The 23,071-nt window shown below is 49.6% G+C and overlaps 3 protein-coding genes across 4 annotated transcripts; 2 read left to right on the top strand and 1 right to left on the bottom strand.

Moving 5' to 3' along the window:
* Positions 1-127: 127 nt before the first annotated feature.
* SLC25A5 (solute carrier family 25 member 5) lies at positions 128-2,165 on the top strand. Its single transcript, XM_054215065.1, has 4 exons — positions 128-339; positions 449-935; positions 1,040-1,180; positions 1,780-2,165. The coding sequence occupies exons 1-4, from the start codon at positions 229-231 to the stop codon at positions 1,935-1,937; spliced, it is 897 nt and encodes a 298-aa protein (XP_054071040.1). The 5' UTR covers positions 128-228; the 3' UTR covers positions 1,938-2,165.
* Positions 2,166-8,057: 5,892 nt separating this feature from the next.
* Positions 8,058-11,840, bottom strand: STEEP1 (STING1 ER exit protein 1). The gene is made up of 7 exons (XM_054213567.1): positions 11,655-11,840; positions 11,357-11,474; positions 11,152-11,193; positions 10,911-11,049; positions 10,311-10,400; positions 10,070-10,162; positions 8,058-9,312 (listed from the first exon to the last, which is right to left on the bottom strand). Exons 1-7 carry the CDS (start codon positions 11,776-11,778, stop codon positions 9,250-9,252), a joined length of 669 nt encoding a protein of 222 aa, XP_054069542.1. The 5' UTR covers positions 11,779-11,840; the 3' UTR covers positions 8,058-9,249.
* Positions 11,841-13,073: 1,233 nt separating this feature from the next.
* Positions 13,074-22,346, top strand: UBE2A (ubiquitin conjugating enzyme E2 A). 2 transcript variants are annotated; one of them, XM_054213568.1, is made up of 6 exons: positions 13,076-13,334; positions 13,631-13,711; positions 13,841-13,866; positions 19,274-19,363; positions 20,372-20,460; positions 20,905-22,346. In XM_054213568.1, exons 1-6 carry the CDS (start codon positions 13,291-13,293, stop codon positions 21,031-21,033), a joined length of 459 nt encoding a protein of 152 aa, XP_054069543.1. In that variant the 5' UTR covers positions 13,076-13,290; the 3' UTR covers positions 21,034-22,346. The 2 variants fall into 2 exon arrangements, with proteins under 2 accessions (XP_054069544.1, XP_054069543.1); XM_054213569.1 differs by lacking the exon at positions 13,631-13,711 and having other exon boundaries at positions 13,074-13,334.
* Positions 22,347-23,071: the final 725 nt, after the last annotated feature.

Genomic DNA, 23,071 nt, shown 5'->3' with positions numbered 1-23,071 from the left:
GCCCCGTCCCCCGCCGGCGGCCACGCCCCCTTTCCCTCCCTCAGCCAATGGGCGAGCGGGACGCGGCGGCGCGGCGGGCCCCCGCCCACGTGCCCGCCACCGCCCCTATATAAGGCGGCCATTTCAGCCGCCCGCAGCGCCGCCTCCCGCCTCGCCTAGCCCGGCCTCGCCGCGCCTCGCCTTGCCTCGCCTTGCCTTGCCTCGCTACTCCCGCCGCCGCCTCCCGCCATGACCGATGCGGCCGTGTCCTTCGCCAAGGATTTCCTCGCCGGCGGGGTGGCGGCCGCCATCTCCAAGACCGCCGTCGCCCCCATCGAGAGGGTGAAGCTGCTGCTGCAGGTGAGCGCCGGGGCCGCCCCAAGGTCGCCGCAAGGAGGGAACGAGGGGGTGGGGCCGGCGGTGGGCGCGGGGGGAACGGTGCTGATGGCGGCGTCTCGGCCCCCCGCAGGTGCAGCACGCCAGCAAGCAGATCGCCGCCGACAAGCAGTACAAGGGCATCATCGACTGCGTGGTGCGCATCCCCCGGGAGCAGGGTGTCCTATCCTTCTGGCGCGGCAACCTGGCCAACGTGATCCGGTACTTCCCCACCCAGGCCCTCAACTTCGCCTTCAAGGATAAGTACAAGCAGATCTTCCTGGGCGGCGTGGACAAGCGAACCCAGTTCTGGCGGTACTTCGCTGGTAACCTGGCGTCTGGGGGTGCTGCCGGCGCTACTTCCCTGTGCTTCGTCTACCCCCTTGACTTTGCCCGAACCCGCCTGGCAGCGGACGTGGGTAAAGCCGGGGCCGACCGGGAGTTCAGTGGGCTCGGTGACTGCCTGGTCAAAATCTTCCGGTCGGATGGCCTCAGGGGCCTGTACCAGGGCTTCAACGTCTCTGTCCAGGGCATCATCATCTACAGAGCTGCCTATTTCGGCATCTATGACACCGCAAAGGGTAGGTTGACCAAAATGGCACTTAAAGGGAGATGCTGGGATGCAGCAGGCCTGTAAGTGCCCTTCGGCAGATGGTGGTGGCTCATCAAAACCTCTCCCCCACAGGAATGCTTCCGGACCCAAAGAACACCCACATCGTCGTTAGCTGGATGATCGCTCAGACCGTTACTGCTGTTGCCGGTTTGACCTCCTACCCTTTTGATACAGTTCGCCGTCGCATGATGATGCAGTCCGGCCGTAAAGGAAGTAAGTTTCTGCCTCCTCGGGTAGGAAGTGTTGGGCATCCCTGAATCAACAGTTGGTGGTGGAGCTGAGGTGAAGGCAGAGTGCCTTGGCATTCACCAAGCCATGTAGGTATCCTCTCTTCTCCTCTTGTAAACAGAGCCGCAGAAGCACATGTCAGGCAGGGGGCACAGATGGGTCAGTCTCTGCAGCACCCCTGTAAGGTGCTTTGCACAAGTCAGATATCTGTCAGTAGGTAGGAACAGCAGAACTTGCCCAAGGATGTTGCAAACAAGTGTCTCTGGGCCAAGAAGAGACATCCCTGGTAGCAGGCATGGCCTGGCTGGCTGTGCAGTAGCTTTTGAGTCTGGAAGTGTTGGTGTCAAGGCAAACAGTAACTGCCTTCTGCTTGAACCGGTCCTTCCAGTGTCTCCTAGGGGTAATGCTGCAGCAGCAGCCGCCTATCTCCTGGGCAGTTGTGTCCTTTGATGCACTAATACTGGAGAAAGTCAAGAAATGGGATGCACTTCAGGTTATGAAGCTGGTAGATACGTTAGACCATTTCTGATCTGGATGTTGGGGGTCATGGGCAACCAATTCCTAACAATGTCTGTCTCCTGCAGCTGACATAATGTACACCGGCACTATTGACTGCTGGCGGAAGATTGCCCGGGACGAGGGCTCCAAGGCGTTTTTCAAAGGTGCATGGTCGAATGTACTCCGAGGAATGGGTGGTGCTTTTGTCTTAGTCCTGTATGACGAAATCAAGAAGTACACATAAGTTATTTCCTGTTGTGAACTGGCATGTTGTAATATGTAATTGTGGACTTGTATGAAAACCGTCTAGTTACTAAACAGTGACGGCTGATATTTATACAGGTTGGCATGGGGCAGGGGCAGCTGCCTGCCCTGTCTTTACTAAGTCATTCCCCCTGATGGGACTCAAACATGGTTTCTATTTCAGTCACTTCTGCTTAAAGAGTATGAAGAAATAAAAATCTAAAACCAACTTTCCCTGTCTCATGTTTGTTCTCACTGCAGTGTGAGGGGGGTGGGGGGGTATGCGCAATGATTGTAGAGAAGGACGCAGATGAACCATCTCCATCCTAAACGCCTTGTTACCTGCTAACTACCTGTAATTTCTGGCAAATAAATGCGGTGCAGGCTGCCGAGGAAGCTGTGTTGTGTTTCCTCCCCAGTGGAGGTGTGGGCTGGAATGGAGATTGGTACCTCTGAAGGACTTTCCCAGGTGGTATCTCATGAAATGATGTGCCGGCTGAGTGTCACCAGTCCTGCCTCTGGCCTGTCTGCTCCCTGGGGCTGATAAAACGTTTTGAAAGTGCCGAGTGCCTAAGCCTTCTGCAAAGCACAGCCTTCCCCATGGCGCTGAATGCCTGGGAGGCTGGGAAAATGTCCGAGGGGTATTTGCTGCTGTCCAGAGGACAGCCTTCGTGTACTCTGGCTTAGAAATATCTACCTCCTTGGGCATGTTAAAACCCAGCCAGAAGAACATAAGTACAGGTAATTGCTGCTCTTCTGCAGAGCCCCTGGCTAGCCTTGCCCTCGCAGGAGGTGGTGTGCTGCGGGGATGCAGGAGCTGAGCAGACGCGTAGATTGTGTGCCAGGGCTGGGCTTGCCAGGGAGGGAGCCGCACCCCCAGGCTCATCCCTTACCCTGGAAGTTAAACTTGCCCCAGCCCCAAATTCTAGGGGAAGGGGGAAATTCCTTCATGCTGCTGGGGCAATTTGGGGAAAACACTGCAAGATCGGGCAATGTGTGTGGCTTGGCCTTTATGCAGACCTCTGTGGGTCTGTGAGCCGCCCCAGTGAAACTGTCTGGTTTCTGGTGGTGAGTGATGCTCTCCTGGTCCTCTGCCCTCATCAGCTCGTCCTTCCTCACTGCTCCCATGCCTTTGGTCCTTCCTGGCTGCCCAGGCCTGCTCAAAGCAGTTGATCTCAATCACTGAAACCAATCTCAACCACTGTCTGAGGCAGGTAGACAAGCCCTTGTGTTGCAAAGGGTGGTAGTTGTTTTCATTGCTCAAATTTAAGTGGGGCAGCTGGGCATGAGAGCGCAGCACCATCCTGCTGCAGTCGGCATAGTCACGCCTGGGTCGCTGTGAATGGGCGTGTGACGGGAGATGGTCTCACATGATGCTGTTGACCCAAGAGCCTTTGCTGGTGTATTTCAGCCTCCCCCGTGCTCCTGCGGTGTGAGATTCCTGTGGGGATGCCTGGCCTGGCAACACAAGGGGCTGAAAGTTTCCCCGTAAGACACAGGGCAATGGCACAAGCTGCAGGAATGGCAGCAGCTGGGCAGGGGCTGCACCATGGGTCAGCCTTACCGGGGAGCCCTCTCCTGCTGCACAAATGCAAGCTAGGTAAGGGCTCTCGGCTCTTATTGCCTCCTGCTGCTGAGCTCTCCTGGATTTCAAGGACCGTTCTGAAATGCTGCTGGTTGCTGAGCAGGGGACATCCGTTCCTCTCCTTTCCTCTACAGGGGACGCGTGTCCGGGCCATCAGCACAGGGAGGTAAGTGCATCGATTCTTCCTCCACATGGTGGTGGGTGACAGAGGTTCTGAGCTGGGCTGCCAAGGAGCTGAGTGGTGGGACCTGTAGGTCCTTAGACCTACAGCATTTCTCATGGGGCTTTGGATGCAGGGCTGGTACCAAGTGAAATGGGTTGTAGCTACCCATGCTAGTTCTGCCTTTGGGACTTGGGAAACAAGCATGTGTTTTGCAGCTTTTTTTTTTTGGCACTGGTGAATGGGAGATGTGGGGTCAGAGGCTTCAATGGGTTTTCCCTATTCTCCACCGGAGATTTAACCTTCCCCTCCTGGAAGTGCCGCGGGAGCAGGTTTCTCTGGGGAAGCAGTTTGAGGGGTTCAACAGCTGCCTTTGCCTGCCACAGGAGCACGTTACGGAGGGATTAAGGATTTTGTTCTTGCGGGGAAACTGAGGCACGGGGAAGGGACTGTGGCCAACCAGCAGCAAGGGAGCCAGCTGAGTGCAGTCTCTCCATCACAAGCAATTTGCCAACCAGGCTGTGCTGCCCCGAGCACAGCAGCGGCAGAGGGGGATTCTCTCTTTTAAACATGATTCTCCTGTGGGGAGTACTGAACATTCCTTGTGTCATGATTCCCTCCTCGGGAGCAGTGCCCAGCCCGGTGTATCAGCCCCTTTACTGGTGGGGAGGGGTGGGCGAGCACCTGTAACGCCACTTTCATCTCGGCCCCTCACCTGGCGGCTGTAAATCCCAGGCCTAGGAGCTGTAGACACAGCACAACTGCACAGGGGATGGTATGAAACACTTGTCAGGGCTGGGGCAGGTGGCGAGCGGTGCTGGGTGTTTGGCACGGCTCGGTGTGCACTAGCCCCCCCCCAGGCTGGCCGTCGTGCCGGGGGCCTGTGGGACGGGGCTGCCCTTGTCCCCTACTGACTCTGTGGGGCTGGGACCTTGCCGGCTGGGCTGGGGGCTGCAGGGACCACCCTTCGCCTGGAGGTTTGGGTGCCAGGCAAGGTGAGGTGGGGGCAGCCACCCTCTTCCTAGGGGGATTTGAGAGGCGTTAATGGCAGCAGAGGTGGGATCAGGGCACTGGGGTTTGCCCCGGGCGGCAGGAGGGAGGTATGATGGCTGAGCTTCCCTGCTGGAGATGGGCACAGGGCCCAGCAGTGACTGGGGGGGGACAGCAGTGTCCCCCAGCCCCCATCTCACCCACATCCAGGCTGAGCTGTGGAGGCTACAGGGGAGCATCATGGCCAGGGTGTCCCAGGGGTGGCAGGGGAACAGGGGCGAGCAGGCACACACAGGCAGGAGCGGTCTCCATCCGCCTGGCGCAGGCAGGGAGCAGAGGCTCGGGGTAAGCCTTGACAGGCCGGTGGGCAGCCCCAGGCTCGCTCTGCCTACGTGAGGCCACGTTTCTACCTCGTGCGTCCACCGTCACATCTCTGCCTTCAGAGTGCCACTCAAGCCCGGTCTCCTCCAAGCCGTGCCCAGCACCTGGCACAGCTCGGCGGAGGGCCTGAGCGTGGCAAAGCTGAGCCCCGGGGCTGAGATGCCTCGGCTGGAGGAGGAGCAGCAGAAACCAGTTGTGTTGCACAGAGTTAACCTGCGCCTGAGGAAACAGGGGCTTGTCCGAAAGCTTTCCCCAGGGCACAGCCTCTCGCTGCGGGGCTCATGCCTGGATCTCGCCGAGCCTTGCAATGGAAAGTGTCCCACCTCAAGGACCTGACTCTCTCGTCCCCCCACCGTCCCCTTCAGCAGGCATCGGGCCACCCTGGGCTGTCTCTCCAGGCTCTGGATGGAGCCAGGAGTCCCCCTGCCCCCCTGTCCTTGTCACCATGGGCCAGGCATGGCCCCAGCATCCTCCATGTGCTGCTTGCACCGCTCCGGCAGCGGCTGGTGCAGAGGGGCAGGGGAAGATGTGATGCTTTCGGTCACACAGGATAAAATTGGTTGTTCTCAGCGGGGTGGGTGTGTTGAAACCACTTGCAGGACCAATCCTGACACTGCCCAGCCGTGTGAGGGGTCCCCATCGGCTGCCCAAAGCACACGGGCTGGGGGGTAGGAGCTAAAGCCATTGTGTCTGTGGGGACACAGTTTCTGCACACCCTGGCACCGTACCGAGCTGCTGCGGGGGGGGAGAGGTTTCGGGCACACAGAGCCTTCAGGAGCAGACAAGACCAAGGCCAAGACCCTCAGCATCAGGGAGGGTCTGTGAGGTGTTTTCCCACCAGGGTTTTGCTGGTTGTTGCCGTCTGATTCTGACAGGGTTGACAGCAGTGACAGCCCTGGCTGCAGGGATGGGGCTGTGCTTTTCTGGCTGACCAACGAGGAGAGATTGGCTGCTTGTGCTTTGAAATCCACCCAGAAAACCAGCATGCTGTGGCCACTAGGTTCATCAGATCTCCCCAGCAGAGAGCTACAAGGCTTCCTTCCCTGTCCCTCAGAACCCAGCCCTGCAGCCTTTAAAACAAGCCTATAATTTTTATATTTTTAAATGCCTGGATGTGGCAGTGCCCCGTGGACCTGTGGGGCTCTTCAGGATAACACCAGCAAAAGCTGAGTCTGGTTTGATTTAGGCTGGTCAGTCAGTGCTGTTCCCAAGCTGATCGCATTGTCATACACCAAAAAAAAAAGTTAGTGTGCCCCACGTTGCTCTCCAGGTACAGCTGCAATGAACACCAAGGATATCAGATTCACCATTGCTGCTGCTCTTCAGTGTTTACAAACTTTGGGGTTTTGGGTTTTTTTTTGTTGTGTTTTTTTTTTTACAAGTTATGAGGAACAAGGCAGCATAGCTACATACGGAGCTATTCTGACGTGGTAATTCAGATTAGGTTCTTGCGAAGGTGCCTGGAAACTGGCCAGGACTAAGCCATGAAACACACCAAGGTGAGTCTGGCCATGCGTGACACTATTTTTGGAATAGATCCCCTTCTCCACTTCTATTTCACGTGCTGCTTTGCTTTGCAATACCCCTGCATCTAGACAAGTTCTAATGTACAATATAGTGCTCAGTTAAACAAATCTATCAATCACCTACCTATATTTACAGATTTATAAAAACTAATGTTGGCTTTTACGGTAACACAAAATCTGACTTTTCTTTGATCTGAACACTGCTGCAGATTACACCTGGGTGTGAGAAACTGCAGGACTGCCAGTTTTATCTATTATAATAGAACATTTAATCAAGCGGTTGAACTAGGCGCCCCTGCTTCCTGTTGCTATAGTCAGCTAACATCTTTTAATTAATTTTGATCTAGAAATGAAAAACCCAACTTGATTTAAATTGTGATCTGGATCTAGTTAGGATAAGAAAGAAATATATACGTAATAATGCATTGGATCATTCTCTGTGTTGGAGTTGTTTCAGCCATTGACTGCGTAACTGAAGTGTATTAAAGGTATCTCAGGGACTGCTAGCGTGACAAACTATATACTCCCCTTTCCGCCTGGGTCCGTGAGTGAGTCCTCAGCCAAACTAGGCAGATCTCGAACAACAAGAATGGAAAAACACTGACTGAACGAGTATTCTAAAAGCCAGAAAGGAGGAGTGCTTGTGCCGTGCTGTGAACACCGACCGCCTCGAGGCGCAAGGTGCACAGCTGAGGGACCTGGTGGCAGTTGGCAACTGCTGCTTTGGGCAACTTGTGCTGAGCCGTGCACTCACCAAATTTTCTTTGTGCCTCACCAAACTGCAAAGCTGGTCCTAGCCCCACCTGCCCCTGCACAGCCCCACATCAGCCGAAGCCCTGCCTTTAGTCACTCCCAACCTTAACCCTACCTGTAAATCACATAATCCCCGAGTCAGCTTTCGTTCTGGCTGTCACTTGAAGCAGGACTGTACTTTATCCTTTATGACAACTGGAGACTAAGAACTCTGCATCCCAGCAGACCTCATATGGTTCAAAACCTGTTTTCACATTTCAAAGTCTTTGACTCCTGCTTGGACAAAAACTTCCTCATGTTTACAGAGACCAACCTGTGGTTATTCAGGGCTTGGATCGCTCCCAGAGGAACCCTGAGGCCCTCGCCTGGATGGACTGTGCTACCACACTTGGAAAAGGGGTTTGTGTAAGGGAGCTGTACCCACTCATTCCTCCTGCCCTTCCCAAATATTACACACCACCTTATAATTCCTTAACGGAAAAGCCTCTGGCCATAGGCTTCTAGAAACAGGCTTCAGATTAGCAGCTGATCATCAGTGAACAAGACCAGCACCGCTTGAGTTAATCTGAACATGTGTTAACCCAGCCTGGCACTGAATTGACACACGACTGATGCACCCCAGCCTGCCAGCTCTGGAACAGAGCTCACTCCCTCCCTTACACCTTATTTTTCCCAAAGGAAGGATACATCCTTAGGCTAAGCAGACCTGAGTTTTCCCAGTTAGGGTTACAAAACCAGATGGAAAATCTTTATTGATTATAGGAAGTCTTCCATAATAATTGTGGGAGATGAAGCATCTTGTTCATTGCTCACATTATTTTATGATACTTCATAGAGTAAGAACACCCTAAGAAAAGTATTTTAGTTCAATTCTGTAACACGGTATTTAATCTCAAGTAGAGCAACAAAGAAATGGGCTACTGAGCACTGATATTACATCTTGCAAGAGAGACAAAACATTATTTCCCAAATAAGGTACTTTACAAACCAATTCTTCATGTTGTCTTTATCCAAGTCCTTAGTGGTCAGTGCACTCAGAACAATCTTCCCCTCTCCTTCACATTTTACCACTCCAAATACTGATACTGTTTTGCAGAACGGGTTAGTTCGGATGTGCAGTTGTACTCTACTTTAAATAATCAGCAATTTTATCAGTAGCTTCCAACTATATATTTGTACTCATTAGTGGTATAGTACACAGGCAGTTTTTGTTTTCAGTAGTTTAAAACAGGGTAGGATTTCATATTCTTGCATCAGGCAGTATCTGTTGGGACAGTGTAATTCTGTACAACTGCGGCTTTCCAATGCTCAACAGGAGCTGAGACTTAGAGCGACAGCCAAGCCTGTGCTGGCTACCTTTGACAGCCTGTCTGCTAGTCCAGATGAGCAGCAGCACAATCCCAAAGCCTTGCATCTGAGTCGCTCCAGACTCTCTTGGAATGGCTTGTTTCTCAGGCTGCCGCACGTTTTAGACACATTTAAAATAACGAAATGAACAACAGGCAGAGCTTACTTTTGTAATCATTTCTCTGTTGTACAGTTGACCTATTGTTCTAATACATTTATGGAAATCTTACACATTTGAAAACTACCAAAATAAAAAGACAGGTATCTAAAGATGCACTGAATTCAGGAAGGCACCCACTGAAGGTTTTCCCAAAAGTAAATATTCTGTCTGGAACAGCTTGCTCATAGCACTGGGTCTGTAGAGAACAGCAGTTTGAGCAAAGTCTCCAGTGCCATTGCAGTTATTAAAATAGGTACCAGAGTATCCCTGATGACAGAGTTACTCGTCCTCCAAGCTGGTTGCAGCATGTTGCCCTTGAACATTGCCTGTTACTTCAGCTTTGCTGACATATCTGCGACAGCTCCTGGTAGCTTTCTCCTGTTGCCGAATACCCAGCAGATGCGCAGCATTTCATTTGAACTGGTTATCAATCAGGGTTCCTTTCATCTTGGCTTTCTTGGCTTCCAACTCAGCCTGATTAAGAAAATTAAGACAGAATGAAATAACGTCTGGATACGTTTCCCTTCAGTGCTCCAGTGAGGTTTGATCTTCTTGCCTGACCACTGCAAGTTTTTAACACCAGGAGCAAGAGTACTTGCTGACTCCCTCCCTCCCTGAGGTACAAAACAAGGACAACCTTTAAAATCATGAAAAGCCCAAGACTAACTGCACAGGAGACAATTTTGTCATTTCTATCCTCAGGTGAAAGCTGCAGTTTTTCCCCCCCTCCCATCTACTAGTCTCCTGTCACAGCAGGTAAGATCAGCTGTGATGTTCTTGCCATTAATTCTTCAAGTGACCCTTCTGGTAGCAGCTGAGCTGGCAGTTCCTCCACTAGGGCTTTAACTTGCCCTGACTCCTCATGGCAAAGACCTGCTCTTGCCAAGCATGCTTGAGACCACAGCATTAGTGGTGCTCTGGTTGGTAAAGCCATGGCCTGGTTTCCCCTCCCCTTGTTCCTTGTCCAACAGGTCATGGAAAGCCTGCCTGCAAAAGCTCTGCTGGCTGCTCTTCAGTTAGCTCTACAGGTAATTGCAAATGACTTTAAGTTCAGGAGGAGTAGAAGAATATCTCTATAAAAGCTGTAAAGAAAAGTCATCCTCACAAAGCTACAAGTTACCTATGACTGTACCAGGACCTCTGTGTACTTGTAGTCTAATCTGCAAGATTGACTGTGTACAAAGCCAAGAGATGTCAGGGATTCACGTTCAACACCAAAGAAAACACTCACCAACTCCTGTAGCCTTCTTTTGCTCATGCCTTTGCGTTCCAGCTGTTTCTCAATCACTTTTGCATTCTGTGCATAGGAGTCTGCAATCTCCCTCTGAAACACACACAACATCACTTTGCAACAGCAATCCCCAAAGTAACGACACCTCATCCAAATGGTGAGACAATCACTGGCTCTGATGAGTGTCTGAGTCAGCTGCCCTGTTCAGATGTGACTGTCCCTAAGGGCAGACAAAACTCACCGCTTCGATCTCCTCCTCTTCTTCATCAATTGTGGAGACTGTGACAGAACTGAACTTGCCCATGTCTTTGGTCCGTTTGGTCATCATCACCTGGGTGAGAAGCAGATTATTTTGTTAAACCTTGTCAGCTGTTGTGCCACTATGGAACACTTCCCCCTCCAAAGCTTTTAAGGCTTCTCATGCAAGTCATTAAGATTACCTGAACTCTGTGGGTGGCAAAGGAGAATTATCCACAGTGATTTCTGGGCTTAGAGGTGTCATGATCAGAAGCAAACTCACTGCTCTCACACAGGAGCCAGATTTTGAGAATCACTGTGCACACTACCAATCTGACCTATTTACAAATGGAAACTTTCTGGTAACTGAGGCTGAACATCAGGCACAGTCTAGATTTTCAAGTTTATTTTGCTTTCCTTTAGACTCCAAGCTGCAGGGACCTCTGTAAAGGAAAACTTAAGGCAGAGGGAGAAGACACCAAACTGAGTTATCATTTAGAGGTCCTTTTCTTTCTTTTATCTCCCCTCTGCCCCTACCACTAAGTGATTTTACTCACTTTTTGAAAAGCGGAGATAGCCTTTTGACTTCTCTAAAGCTGATTACCTTTTTGGGAGGTTCTTGTTTCTGAGTATATATGTTTGTTTTCCCAAAACACTGTCCAAATTTGACCACAGCACCATCAACAATGAAGGTCACAGGAGCATTTTTCTGTTGGTGTTGATAAAAAAGCAGCAGTCCACACCTGGAAACAGAAACACACGTAGCCGTGAGGAAGGAAACCCAGATTCTGGATTCCTACGGTTACCTTGCAAACAGGTTGTAAAAGTCACTGAAAGCCACTCACTTGCCGCATTTCTTTCTGAACTGCCGCTCTATGCCTTCTGGTCTGGGGGAGAGAGGAACAGCTTGAGAGAGGTGCACAGACAGGGGGCCTGGTCCCTGGCCAAAGGACACCCTCAGCCGGACGCGGGCACCTCCTTCCCCAGGCCGCGGAGGGGCTCTCAGAGGGCCGGGGCGGGGGGCAGAGGCCGATGCCCGGCTCGTCCCACCTGCGCAGGAAGACGCTCTCCTCCTCCTCCGCGTTGCAGAACTTGTGGGCGTGCTTGGCGGCGTCCATCACCCGGGCGCGGTCCCGCGGCCGCATCGGCAGCTTCTCCAGCTGGCAGTCTGCGGGGCGGCAGCGGGGACGGGCTGGCGGCGTGACCGGGACGGGCCCCTGGGCCTGCTCCCCGCGGCCTACCCCACGTCCCCGGCCTACCCCACGTCCCCGGCCTGTCCCGCGGCGTACCTCGGGCCCCCGGCCCGCTCCCCCCGGCCCGCGGCCTACCCCCAGACCCCGCGTCTCACCCAGCACCAGCACCATCTGCCCGCACAGGCAGTAGTAGACGTGAAGCGGCTTCTCCCCATCGTCGTACTCCTCGCGGTCGCGGGTGTCGGAGCAGACGACGGAGCGGGACACCACCTTCGGCATGGCGGCGGCGGGGCCCGGCCTCCCCGCCGGCACGGCCCGGCCCCCGCTGCAGCGCGGCTCCGCCCGCCCAGCCCGGGCTCAGGCAGAGGGTGGTGAAAAAACAGCGGCTATTTCTGCTCGGTTCGCGGTTTTTGTTTGGTTGTTGTTTTTTTTTCACGTTTTCAAGACGGGGTCGTTTCTCCTGAGGGGGCTGTTGGTGTGCACCTGGGGGGGCTGAGGGCACCCCGCTTCCAAGCCCCGCATAGCACAGTGTGGTCGTGCATTAAATGCAAATTACAACGGCAAAATTTAGGCCTTACGTCATTTGTTGTAACAAGCAAGCCAGGCTGGACTGGGCAGGGAGACGCTCCGGACCGCGGGGAGACAGTCCCACCGTTTCCCTTCACAGCCGGTTCAGGCGTTCCTAAAGGCGAGGCCCTGAACAAAGTCTCTCCCTGACGAGCACCGAGAGCTCATCCGCCTCTTATTGCACAGGCTGGGTAAGAGCAGGAGAAGTCAAGAACAGGAGATTTTCAGTGCAGCCAGGAAAGCCGTATTTTTATTATTTTCTTTCAGCTTCCGTGAAAGGCAGCGAGTCCCCCTCCCCGTGTCTTACATAGGGATCACCGCCTGTGTGCATCATGTGATATGTGCCTGTATCACATGAAGTTCCAAGTGAGGGTAAGCCAAAAGAACGGGCCTGCTCTAGACAGCAGTGGAGAGAAATACTCCCAAAGGCTACTAGAAAAAGGTAGAAAAGAGATTATTTTCCCTTGGAAGAAGCTCTCTGTGGAAGCAGAAAGCGCAGCACAGCACGTTGTGCTGGTTTTGGCTGGGGTAATTTAGTCTGGGGCCATGGATTCGTGCTGGAAACAGCACTGATCACACGGGGACGTCTCCGTTACCGCCCAGCAGCACTCGCACGCAGCCAAGGCCTTTCCTGCTCTCCACCCCGCCCTACCGGCGAGGGCTGGGGGCGCACAAGGAGATAAACCGCGACCGAAGCGGAAGAACTAGCACCCCCGCCGCTACCGGCCCCGCCGCCATGTCCCTGCCCGCGCGGGGGCGGGGCCAGCCGCTCCCGCCCCGCCCACACGGGGGCGGACACAGCCATTCACTCCGCCCACGGGGGGCGAGGCCAGCAGTTCCCGCCCCGCCCACCAGCTCCACCACCCCTCCGTGACGTCACAGACCGTATTCCACCCCCGCCCGGCACGGCCGTTGGTACCGCCCCGCGCCGCCGCGGTGGTGGTGGCGGCTGAGCGGGGGGTTTGGCGGCATCCGGCTCCGCCCTCCCCCTCAGTTCCCCCCCCCCCCGCCCCGGCCGTTGGTACGTCCCGGGATCGCCCGGCAGCCGGCGCAGGAGTCGGTGCAGCCCGGGGCCTCCCCCCGCGCCCGCCGCAGTGGTAGAGGCCGCGATCGCTCCTGCCCGTCAGCGCCGCCGTTGCCTCAGTCGGAGCTCGCCGCTGCCGCTTCTGGGCGCCCCGTGCTTTCTCCGGTAGTGTATGAGTGATCTATAACCCTGAGCCCGCCATGTCCACTCCGGCCCGTAGGCGCCTCATGCGGGACTTCAAGAGGTACCGAGGCCGCCGGCTGAGGGGAAAGGGCGGGGGCGGGCGGGCGGGCGGAGGCCGGAGGGCCCGGCTCTACCGGGGGAGGAGGGGGGCAGCACAACATGGCGGCGGGGTAGGGCGCGCTCCGCTGATTGCGTAGGGCCAGTGCTCGCTGCCTGCCGGCGGGTTACGCTGTTTGCGCAGGGGCGTGTAGCTACCTGCCTGGGTTACGCCAAGTGCGCAGGGGCGGCCGCTGGCCGCGGCGGGGGGGTGAGGAGGGGTGGCGGGGCCGGCGCCTCAGCCCTCACTGTGACCCGCAGGCTGCAGGAGGATCCCCCGGCCGGGGTGAGCGGGGCCCCCTCCGAGAACAACATCATGGTGTGGAACGCCGTCATCTTCGGGTGAGTCGGGCGGCGGCGGGGGGCCGGGGGCGGCAGGCGGCGAGGGCTGCGCGGCCGGTAGGGCGGGGGGGAGGTCGGAGCCGGGCTGCCCGCGGGGTAACGCTGTGCTCTGCTTCTTCCCTCTTCCAGGCCCGAGGGGACCCCTTTCGAGGACGGTAAGTGGGGCTGCCGTGGTGTCTGGCTGTCTCGGGGTGGGCTGCTGCGGTTTGACACGGCCCCGGGGTGTCACCGCTGCCGGCTCTGCAACAAGTGTGGGCCTGGGGACGCAGGGGGACGTGGGTGCGCGCTCTCCCCACCACACATCCGTATGCTGCATCCAGACCGTACCTACGTTATTTTTATTATTTTTTTTAAATCCTACTCTAAGAAAGTGTTACAGATTTAAGATTGCTGTGTTGATTTACAGAAACATACAAATTAGCTTGTAGGGGCTTGACTGTAATCGCTAAATATGACTATTCTAATCCTAGTTTAATGTACCATTTTAAGGATCTCCAAGCTTTTCTGTTGAACCTTGGATCATGTTTTTAGGGACGCTCATATCTGGAGAACTGTCAAAAACCTGGTATAGAACTGTTGTCATTTGTTTTGAGTTCTGTTTTTTCTGATGCTGGAAGTGCTTTGCGAGTAAGTCCCAACGTGAGTCAGCTGAAGTAGGAAATGGGCTGAATGTTTGAGGAAGTTCAGAACAGATATTTTTTTTTTGGTTGGGTTTTTTTTTCTTGGCATCTACTTCACTCTGCTATAGTTGGTATCACTCAGGGTTAAAGATTAAAAAGACTTTTTAACTTTAAAAGCTGATTAAATAGGTCCTTGTAACACACCTGGGTCCTAGTAGTTTCCTTCTGGCCTTATTGTCTTTTGTAGCTTTACTGATGCTATATGAATACTTCGGCATCTTTGTGAAAACTTGTTAGACATGAAATACTGTCTAACTGAAATCACTGATGCATTTATTATTTTTTTTTAAGATACTTTCAGTGCAGGCTATAATTAATCCTAGATCTCCATGACTCATGCCAAAAGCACAGGAAAAATTCTTGAACTCCTATGTTGTTCTTGGCTAACTCCTTTGTCTCTGTTTATCCTCGGAGGTAGCACCTGTGGGCATGCCTGTAGATTGCAGTTGTTTTGTTCTGTGGGGTTTTTTTTCTGCAAAGATTTTGAAGATTTTAAGTATTTCAGGCCTAAGAAACCTGCAAAGAATCCAGTTACTTTTTCTACCCTATTTGATTAGTTAAGAAACTTGCTATAGTAGCTGCTTCAGAAGCCTAATGTTTAGAACTAGAGTATTCCATAAAATGGCACAATAGAACAGGTAGACTGAATGTATTCTGTTATCTCATCTTGTAAACCTTAAAGAAGGGCTCCCTTAAACTTCTGTGAGGGCTGCTGGAGCTGCTTAGATTTTTGGTGCACTGCCACTAATAGAGTGATTCACTGGTTGGAGCAGAACGCTGTCTCCTTGCAGTGTGCTAAAACGCAGGTTGCTTCCATGTTCAGGCTCTTCCAGCTCAGTGTGGGGTTAACAGATGCTATAAGGGCTTTTTTCCATATATTTCCTTTTAGTTGCAGAAGGTTGGAGACTGCTTTTGAGAGCCCTCACATATTGATTTTGTCTGTGCTTTACACTGTGGCAGCATTGTGTCTTTATCTCAGATACTTAGGACATGTTGCACTCACAGCAGTTTGAAGTTCAAACAGATGCTTGAGTCTGCTACTGCTGTCCTACTGCTTTGGTTGATCTAATAATATAATCTTGGTGTGTGATGGATTGCTCTTTTCGTAGCAAAGTGTGAGTGTTTTCACAGTATGCGCTCAGGAAAACAGATATGTCTTGTGTTGCAGGATATGCTTATCTCCTTTTCTCTGGGACGTATCTTACATTGTGCTAGATAACAAAATACTAAGTGGTGCCTAGAGATATGGGTGTATTGGTGCCTCAGCTGTGCTTTTCCATTAAGCGAGTAGAGTAGCACAGTTCAGATAATGGAGGTGCAGTTCAGATGCACTTCAGTTTAATGTAGGTAAAATTAAGGGAATTTTTAACAGTATTGAGCTGTTAAGTTTGGGCTTGTTCTGTAACTGCGCAGGCCCTTGTGAGTCAAAGGTACGCTGGAGCTCTGTCACCTTCCTCATGAAGCCTTTGCAGGGCAGTGTTCTTCAGAAGTTGCTTTGTATCTTTTGTTTTTAGGCTCTGTCACTTCCCGGTGCTACTGTAAGACTTCACATACCTTAGTTCTTGTGACAGTAGTTTGTGAATTTTTTATATTTTTTTTGTTGAACTAGAGGAATAGTAATTTCAACATGATGAGAATTAATGTTCTTTATCCTCATTCAGGTGAGGCCCTTCTCCAGCCTCAGCTTATGAGGTTTCTTGGCTTTGAACTGAAAACCTTGAGTTCAGTCACCTTTGTTTACTTGCTGTGCAGCATAATGCAGCTAACAACCCTCCCTCCCTGCCGCCCCCAGACTTTAGAGGGTGTTTTCACAACTCGGTGCGCAGGCTGACTCGGCCTAGGCGCAACTACTAATTTAGATCAGCAGCATAGCTTCCATCTTCTGGTTTAAGAGGATTCCATTGCAGGTGTCTGCAGTAGGACCCCGGGGATATTTTTCCTGCCCTTCACCATATTTCTAAGAATCTATATGTGTGTGGCATCTAAAGTGGTAGTGCTGTCACAGTGATGGAAATGCAGGCTCTCCCAGTCGTTCAGACCTGTGTCTCTGAAATAGGATGATGATATTGTGGTTAGTGCAGGATTCCTGGCTTGGAGAGATGTGTAGCTGTTGTAGAATCCTGCCTTGCTGTCATTGTGCAGGAGGCTTGAACAGAGGAAGCAAGGCATTTGCCATCTGTATGGTTTGTTCCATGCTTATAGGACATGGATCGTGTATCTTCATGCGGGAGAGATCATCCCTGCTTTATGGACAGTGGAATAGAGGGGAGCTCCTGCAGCTGTGGAGCTCCTTGGAGCGAGAAGGGCCCGGCAGGGCCATGGGTGCTGCTCTGGCAGGGGTTACTCGGGCCAGTGCGCAGGTCATGGAGCAGCCTGCCTGTTAGCTATGAGTCTTACATCCCGAGGCAGGAGAAACAGACCAACAAGGTAAGTAAGTATAAGAAAAGAAAATGTTCTCCTAAGATCAGTGATGATCCTAATATCAATAATGACAGTGAATATGATAATTTATGTTTTAAATTGGTTGTCTAGGGCAAGTTGCAAGGAATACCAGTTGAAAGCTTTAAAATCAGTAACAGAAGAGACTGGATGCTGAAGGCCTCGTCCCCAGCAGTGTGTGTCATGATACCTGTTTCACTTGTGTGGGCTTTCAGTGTGAGTGACCCTCCTTGGACTTTGGTTCATCAAATCTCTGGATTTGTCCTTTAATAAATCTCAACAATGAGGTGTTGGGTACTGTGGAGCTCTTTCTAAGAGCCATTGCCACTCTGGGTCTTGACTTGGAAAGTTGAGTAGGTAGATACTCCAGCTGGAGCTGTCTAACCTCTCACTCAGATTTATGTTAAAAGTAATGCTGTGGAACAGATAGCTTCCCTTTCTTTCAGTAGTTCTAAATGGATTCTAAGACCAAACTGCCCTTGTCACTGTTTTTTGGCCATCTTATCTGTCCCCTCTGCTCCCATTCAGTCAGTATTCAAGAATAGCATTCATTTTCTCAAGTATGCTTGTTGAGCTCTAGTATTTGATGCTTTGTGCTCGGTTTTCAGCCTACTGCTTGCTTAGTCACGCTTCCACAGAAGAAAGTGCCTGCTTTCCTACCTCATAAGGAGGATACTGAGAACCAGAACTGGGGCAGGGAGAGCTGGGAATCTCTAAGATTTAGAATTTGGATTGCTAAACAGTTGATTCTAAAGGGCCAATATTGTTTGGGATTGTCACCGTGAAGGGAAGGAAAGGTAGTCCTGAGCTGATGTTCACAGCTGGTAGAAGTTATTACTAGCTTTCCAGTGCTGGCTTTCAAACTGATCTCAGATCTGGCTCTGTGCCTCTGGATTAGCTGGAGTAAACCTTGAAAGCCCCACTGCAGATTTCCGTTAATTTGAACAATCTTAACTATACTACTCTTGTTCCTTTTGTTTTACAGTAAGATAGCATTCTCTTGGCTCTGTTGTTAGGCTGCTAATAAAAACCAAACACGCAAACTTATTTTTAGGATGTTGAGACTTCCCACTGCTGTACAGAAAGCTCTGAAGCATCTGTACTCTGTCATCATATGCAAACTGGAACGTCAAAGCAGTGACCTTCATTTCTTGTAACTCAATGTTATCGTTTATCTCCTTATAAAGGAAGGAGTCCCTGGGAAATACTGCGGGTCTGTGCTGATCTGAAAAAAAAAAAAAAAAAAAAAAGAAAAGAGGTTGAAAAATCTGTTCTCTGGCTACCAGTTGTTGGCACATGTTTGCCAGCCAAATGAAGGAATACCATAACTATATTAGTGCTGTAAAACTCCATCACAATAGGAAGCAAGGATGAACTTCATACCCGAGCCCCTGAGTTTTAATTTGGGCACTGAGTGTTGGGAGGGAGAAAAACCTGTCTCTGAGATGTAAGAATGGCTTTTCAAAAAAGATAATATGTATGCCCTGGTGGCTTATTACAGCCTATTACTGTAAGGTGTGCTCCTTTTACAGGAGAGCTCTATATTTACATGAAGGTGCCTCAGGTATTTCTCTGGGCCTACCCAGGAACTTCACAAACTGCCTCCCGGATTGGTTGGTCTGAGGGGATAGCAGGGTAAAGGGAAGCTTGCGTGTTTTGCAGTATGTAGATTCCTTAGTTACTGATGTGAATCGCTAGCAGTGCTTAGTCCCTTGGACCCATATTTATGCAGCTTAGTTGACAGACTTCTTATTCTCAGATTGCCATAGCCTGAGGAGAAGGGCTAAAATAAATTCTGTTGGTGCAGGCTGTTGAACCACCTGGGTTGGGACTTAACTACAGAGTTTTTTGTTTCTGCTTAATCAGTCTTTCTCAAAAGACGACTAGTTTGTGTGAAGTAAGTGATCAGATTTTTATTTTAAAGTGTCTGATGCTGCTTTCCAGACTACTTTTCTACAATAAGACCCAATTCCCTTACAGTTGTTGATTAAAAAATGCATTTCTTGAAATTTCAAGAGGAAATAAATAAGAAGGTCCATGTCATGGTAGCATATTCCAGTCTCTAGGACTTAATAAATCATGGCCTGCTACACAGATGGTTATACACCCACTTCTGTTGTTTTCACAGGGCACTGGGATTAGGCTTTGTGGAAGGGCAGATTTATTTCCTCACACAAACCTTTTGACTGGGGTGGTGGTTTTGGCAATAAAATTAAGTCACAGGAGATACTCTCATACCAGTACTGTCTAGGACTTCAGAGTTAATGGTTAACTCCAAAGAGAGTAGAAGAATCATTGTAGGACTGAGCAATCTGTATTCCATATCCAATATGCATGTATGAGCACAATTGCATCGGTTTGTGCTTGTGGAGGGATGCTGCTTATTCGTCCCTTGTGTAAATTCATTCTGAATAAAGGTTACTTATCTCTCTTTCAACTCCAGGAACTTTCAAACTTACAATAGAATTCACAGAAGAATATCCGAATAAGCCACCTACTGTTAGATTTGTCTCTAAAATGTTTCATCCAAATGGTGAGTACTTACACAATGCTGCTTTTCTTTTTTTCAGTTATAGCGCTGTAAGAAAAGGTCTATTTATTGTAAGTTTCCACTATCTAATAAGCTAGCAAAATTCCAGTGTGGTTCTATGTAGTTTTGGTAAGGATGAATATGTGAGCAGTGCTCAGGCTTGAAATGAAAGGGGCAATAAAAGCAGCCTCTTACCTTTCAGGTGTTGCAGCACAGTATCGATGAGACATTCTTCTCTCTCAACTGCCTGTTGTTAAACCTCACAGAAGAATATTTGGTACTTAAATAGCAGTGCCTTGGACTTTTGTCTATATTTACTGCATCCATAGCAAAATGACACTGCTGAATGCAGTTGTCTTTTCTCACTTTTCTTCCCAAAAATGCCTTTAAGAATGATATACTTTGAAACATAGCGGTAGTTTCAACTATAGCCAGTGATAGTAAGATTGTTTAATTAGTCCCCTTCGTTGGTAATTAAAGGTTGGAGATGCATTCTTTGCATCCAAACAAATACTAGCTTTGTGACGAAACACCGGAAGCTTTCAAATGCAGCAAGTTAAGCATGTGTGGGTAAAGTGCACTGAGGGAAGGTTCTTCTAAAGCTGCCGTGAGAAAGGTGACTAGATGCTGACTGTTGTAGATACTTTCTGGGGAAACCTTATGTATAAACAGGTTTTTACTTGTGTTCTTTATCTGGTTCACTTGTGGGTAGCTTCGGTTTTTTTGCTTGAAAATCTGTTCCTGATTTTCCATAGTGGTAGTTGCAATGTCACAGAGAAGTTGATGTTGAAGAATAAGCAGGGGTTGAGTTTAAATACCACAGGCAGCTGTCGGTGACAGACTTCACCTCTTTCTACCTACAGGCTTGTTTGCTGGATTTAAGTCCGTCAGACACTATTGACTTCTGTAGCGTTTGTCAATATGTAGGTTTTCAGGATCAGGCAATACTAGGAAAAAACTGAGCAGCTGCACAACTTCTGTTATAAGCTATTCTTCTTCAACCTTTTCTAGTCTATGCCGACGGTAGTATATGTCTGGATATTCTTCAGAATCGTTGGAGTCCTACTTACGATGTCTCCTCCATCTTAACATCCATACAGGTAAAAAGAACTCTGCATGACAAGGCAGAATGAAATCAGGATGCTTTGACAAAAACAGCTCAGGAAACACTTTTTAAAATGTATTTTTTAATTTATTATTTTCTCCTGATAGTCAGTATAGCAGCTATACCTTGATTTTTGCTAAAGTATGACTGCTTCCCAGATGTAAATTGCCTGGACAGTGGCAGCAGGTGGTCACTGAAGGGACCCATCCGGCGATTGCACTCTTTGGGTGTTGCTGCTTGGCTGTCAATTAAACACTTGCACTGCTAAAAGTAAGACTGATAGTGAAAGCTTCCAATAACTTAAAACTGGAATAATGGAATGTACTGGACCTGTGTTTAGATGAACTTCTGCACCCTTATTAGTATGGATAGTTGAAGGAATATGTTGGAAAACTGTGCATACTTTCAAGTGCCTAAGAATCTCTTTCTCTTTGCGCAGTCTCTATTGGATGAGCCAAATCCTAACAGTCCAGCAAACAGCCAGGCAGCTCAGCTATACCAAGAGAATAAGCGGGAATATGAAAAACGGGTTTCTGCAATAGTAGAACAGAGCTGGCGTGACTGTTGACCCAGGATGATGCAAATGAACACTCTGTTGATGAGGAAAATAAACAAAGTGTCTGAGTCATCTTTTTCCTCCTAGCATTTACTTTGAAAGCAGAATAGCTGTTGTGCTGTTGCCACCCTCCCTTGCTGAAGCTTCTTCTCCTTGGACATCAGAAAGCACCCACTTTGAAGTCAAATGTTCTGTACTTGGGTTACTTGCAAAAGAGTTACTGATGCTGAATTCATTTTCTGTGGTCCCTCTCCAGTCTTAGGGCAGTATTGTGCATTTCTGTAGTGTACACTAAGCTTTTAATTGTAATTGTGTTATACACAGTGATGCTTATGTGTAGCTTGATAAAAGGGATGTTTATATACATACACATTTTTTAACTGATATTAACTAAAGTGCTGATCTGTCCAGGCTGGTCATTTACCTCTACTATTGGTTTAGACCCCACTGCATTTGTAAGTACAGAGTGAAGAAATAACCTCTTGTTTCCCTTTTGTATTGGTTTATCAACTCCTTATGGAAAAAAAAAACCAAACCCAAACTCTTAAATTGGTTCCAATTCAAATATTTAGTAAGACTGTGGAATGCTACTTCTGCATTTCATGTGCAAGATTTATGTACAGATATACATCAGTCACTACAGTTGTACTTTGATCTTTGCGTAGGGTGAGAAGCAACCCCCTTTGTATTTTATTTTAAATGACATGCCTACAGAGACTGCGGCACTAAGTTTCTATAGTCCTGTCACTGAGGCATTACTGGACAAAACCAGGTAGAGCTGTGGTACTCTGAGCAAAAGACCTTCCACATCAGGAAGAGGTGAAACCTGAAGTGTTGCAGAGGTAGAATTACTCTCATTCAGTGTCTTTCTCCCCGCCTTATGTTTAGCTAAGAAAGAGAAGTTCTTTTTTGGGATCCAACTTCGCCTTGGGGAAAGTGTGAATAAAGTACAGGGTAGGCACTTGAGTCTCTGCAGTTCCTGCTCTTCATCAGTTACCGTGTGGTTCGTGTGAGCTACTGCTGCATGCTTGAGTTAATTTCCCCTCAGTTTTATGAAAGTATTTTTTCAACTCTGAAAAAAAAACATTTGTAAGTCCAGACTCACTTTTTTTGTAAGGCTAAGTTTCTACATTTGGATACAGTACCTTAAGCAGCAGTGTGGGATAAAACCTACAATTGTGTTGTCCACTGTTCCAGTGTCTTTTGTGTGCACATTGGTCTGTTGAGAAGTTTAACTTTGCACAAGTAACCCATGTAAGAAACTGTACATTTTTCAGAAGTTGTAAATAAAGTGTAACCTTAGTGCTTATTGTATAAATAGGCAAGAGGTGTATAACTGTGGTTATTTTAACCGGGATGGGCTCTTGCAGCAGGATTGTGAAATGCTTCCTAAGCCTCTGGGCTGTTGGTGTGCTTGGGTGAAGGCTGTGCCAGTTGTAGTGCGGGGACAATAAACAGCTCTTCCAGCCAGGAGGAGGCAGTGTGAGGGGCAAAGGAGGAGAGACAGGCCAGGATCAACTAGCAGAGCAATGGAGAAACAGACACAAGTCTTAACAAAAAAAAAAAAAAAAGCATTTGCAGGAAGCTCAGCACAGTGTCATGTTTATGAGCGAACTGTTGACAAAAAAAAAAAAGAGCCTATGATAATGATTTATTTACAGCAACTTAATGGGCTTAGTAATGAATTGATGGAGGAATCATATTTGTTTTCCTCCTGTCTTCTGAGGGAGAGAACAGGATTTAAAATGACTGACACACAACAAGAGCAGGTACTGCTGCTTAGCACTACAACTAAGATTGAAGCTGACAGGCTCTTTCAAAAAACTAAATGAGCATTTATACCTGCTGTGGCAACAGCTCATACCCCTGAACAAACCTTCTGTCGTACGTGGAACAGCCTTTTAGCACTGAAGTCCTACCTGAATTATACTTGCTCATTTTCCTGAGGACAGAGTGTCTTAACTGGGCCCTCAAGGGCTAGATGTGGCAGTCTCTTGGGTGTGTATGGAACAGGCAGGACAGAGTGAGTCTGCATCCAGTAATCCTGTTT

This window comes from Rissa tridactyla, chromosome 9 (assembly GCF_028500815.1).
Source record: "Rissa tridactyla isolate bRisTri1 chromosome 9, bRisTri1.patW.cur.20221130, whole genome shotgun sequence".
NCBI lineage: Eukaryota > Metazoa > Chordata > Aves > Charadriiformes > Laridae > Rissa > Rissa tridactyla.
Note: the sequence above shows the minus strand (reverse complement) of the source record. Positions and strands in the feature narration are given on the sequence as shown.

Coding starts and splice junctions, on each gene's coding strand:
- SLC25A5 (XM_054215065.1), top strand. CDS start 229: ATGACCGATGCGGCCGTGTCCTTCGCCAAGGATTTCCTCGCCGGCGGG. Junction 340..448: donor GGGTGAAGCTGCTGCTGCAG/GTGAGCGCCGGG, acceptor GGCCCCCCGCAG/GTGCAGCACGCCAGCAAGCA. Junction 936..1,039: donor CATCTATGACACCGCAAAGG/GTAGGTTGACCA, acceptor TCTCCCCCACAG/GAATGCTTCCGGACCCAAAG.
- STEEP1 (XM_054213567.1), bottom strand. CDS start 11,778: ATGCCGAAGGTGGTGTCCCGCTCCGTCGTCTGCTCCGACACCCGCGAC. Junction 10,401..10,910: donor AACAAGAACCTCCCAAAAAG/GTAATCAGCTTT, acceptor CTTCTCACCCAG/GTGATGATGACCAAACGGAC. Junction 9,313..10,069: donor AAAGAAGGCTACAGGAGTTG/GTGAGTGTTTTC, acceptor TTTCTTAATCAG/GCTGAGTTGGAAGCCAAGAA.
- UBE2A (XM_054213568.1), top strand. CDS start 13,291: ATGTCCACTCCGGCCCGTAGGCGCCTCATGCGGGACTTCAAGAG. Junction 13,867..19,273: donor GGGGACCCCTTTCGAGGACG/GTAAGTGGGGCT, acceptor TTTCAACTCCAG/GAACTTTCAAACTTACAATA. Junction 20,461..20,904: donor CCATCTTAACATCCATACAG/GTAAAAAGAACT, acceptor CTCTTTGCGCAG/TCTCTATTGGATGAGCCAAA.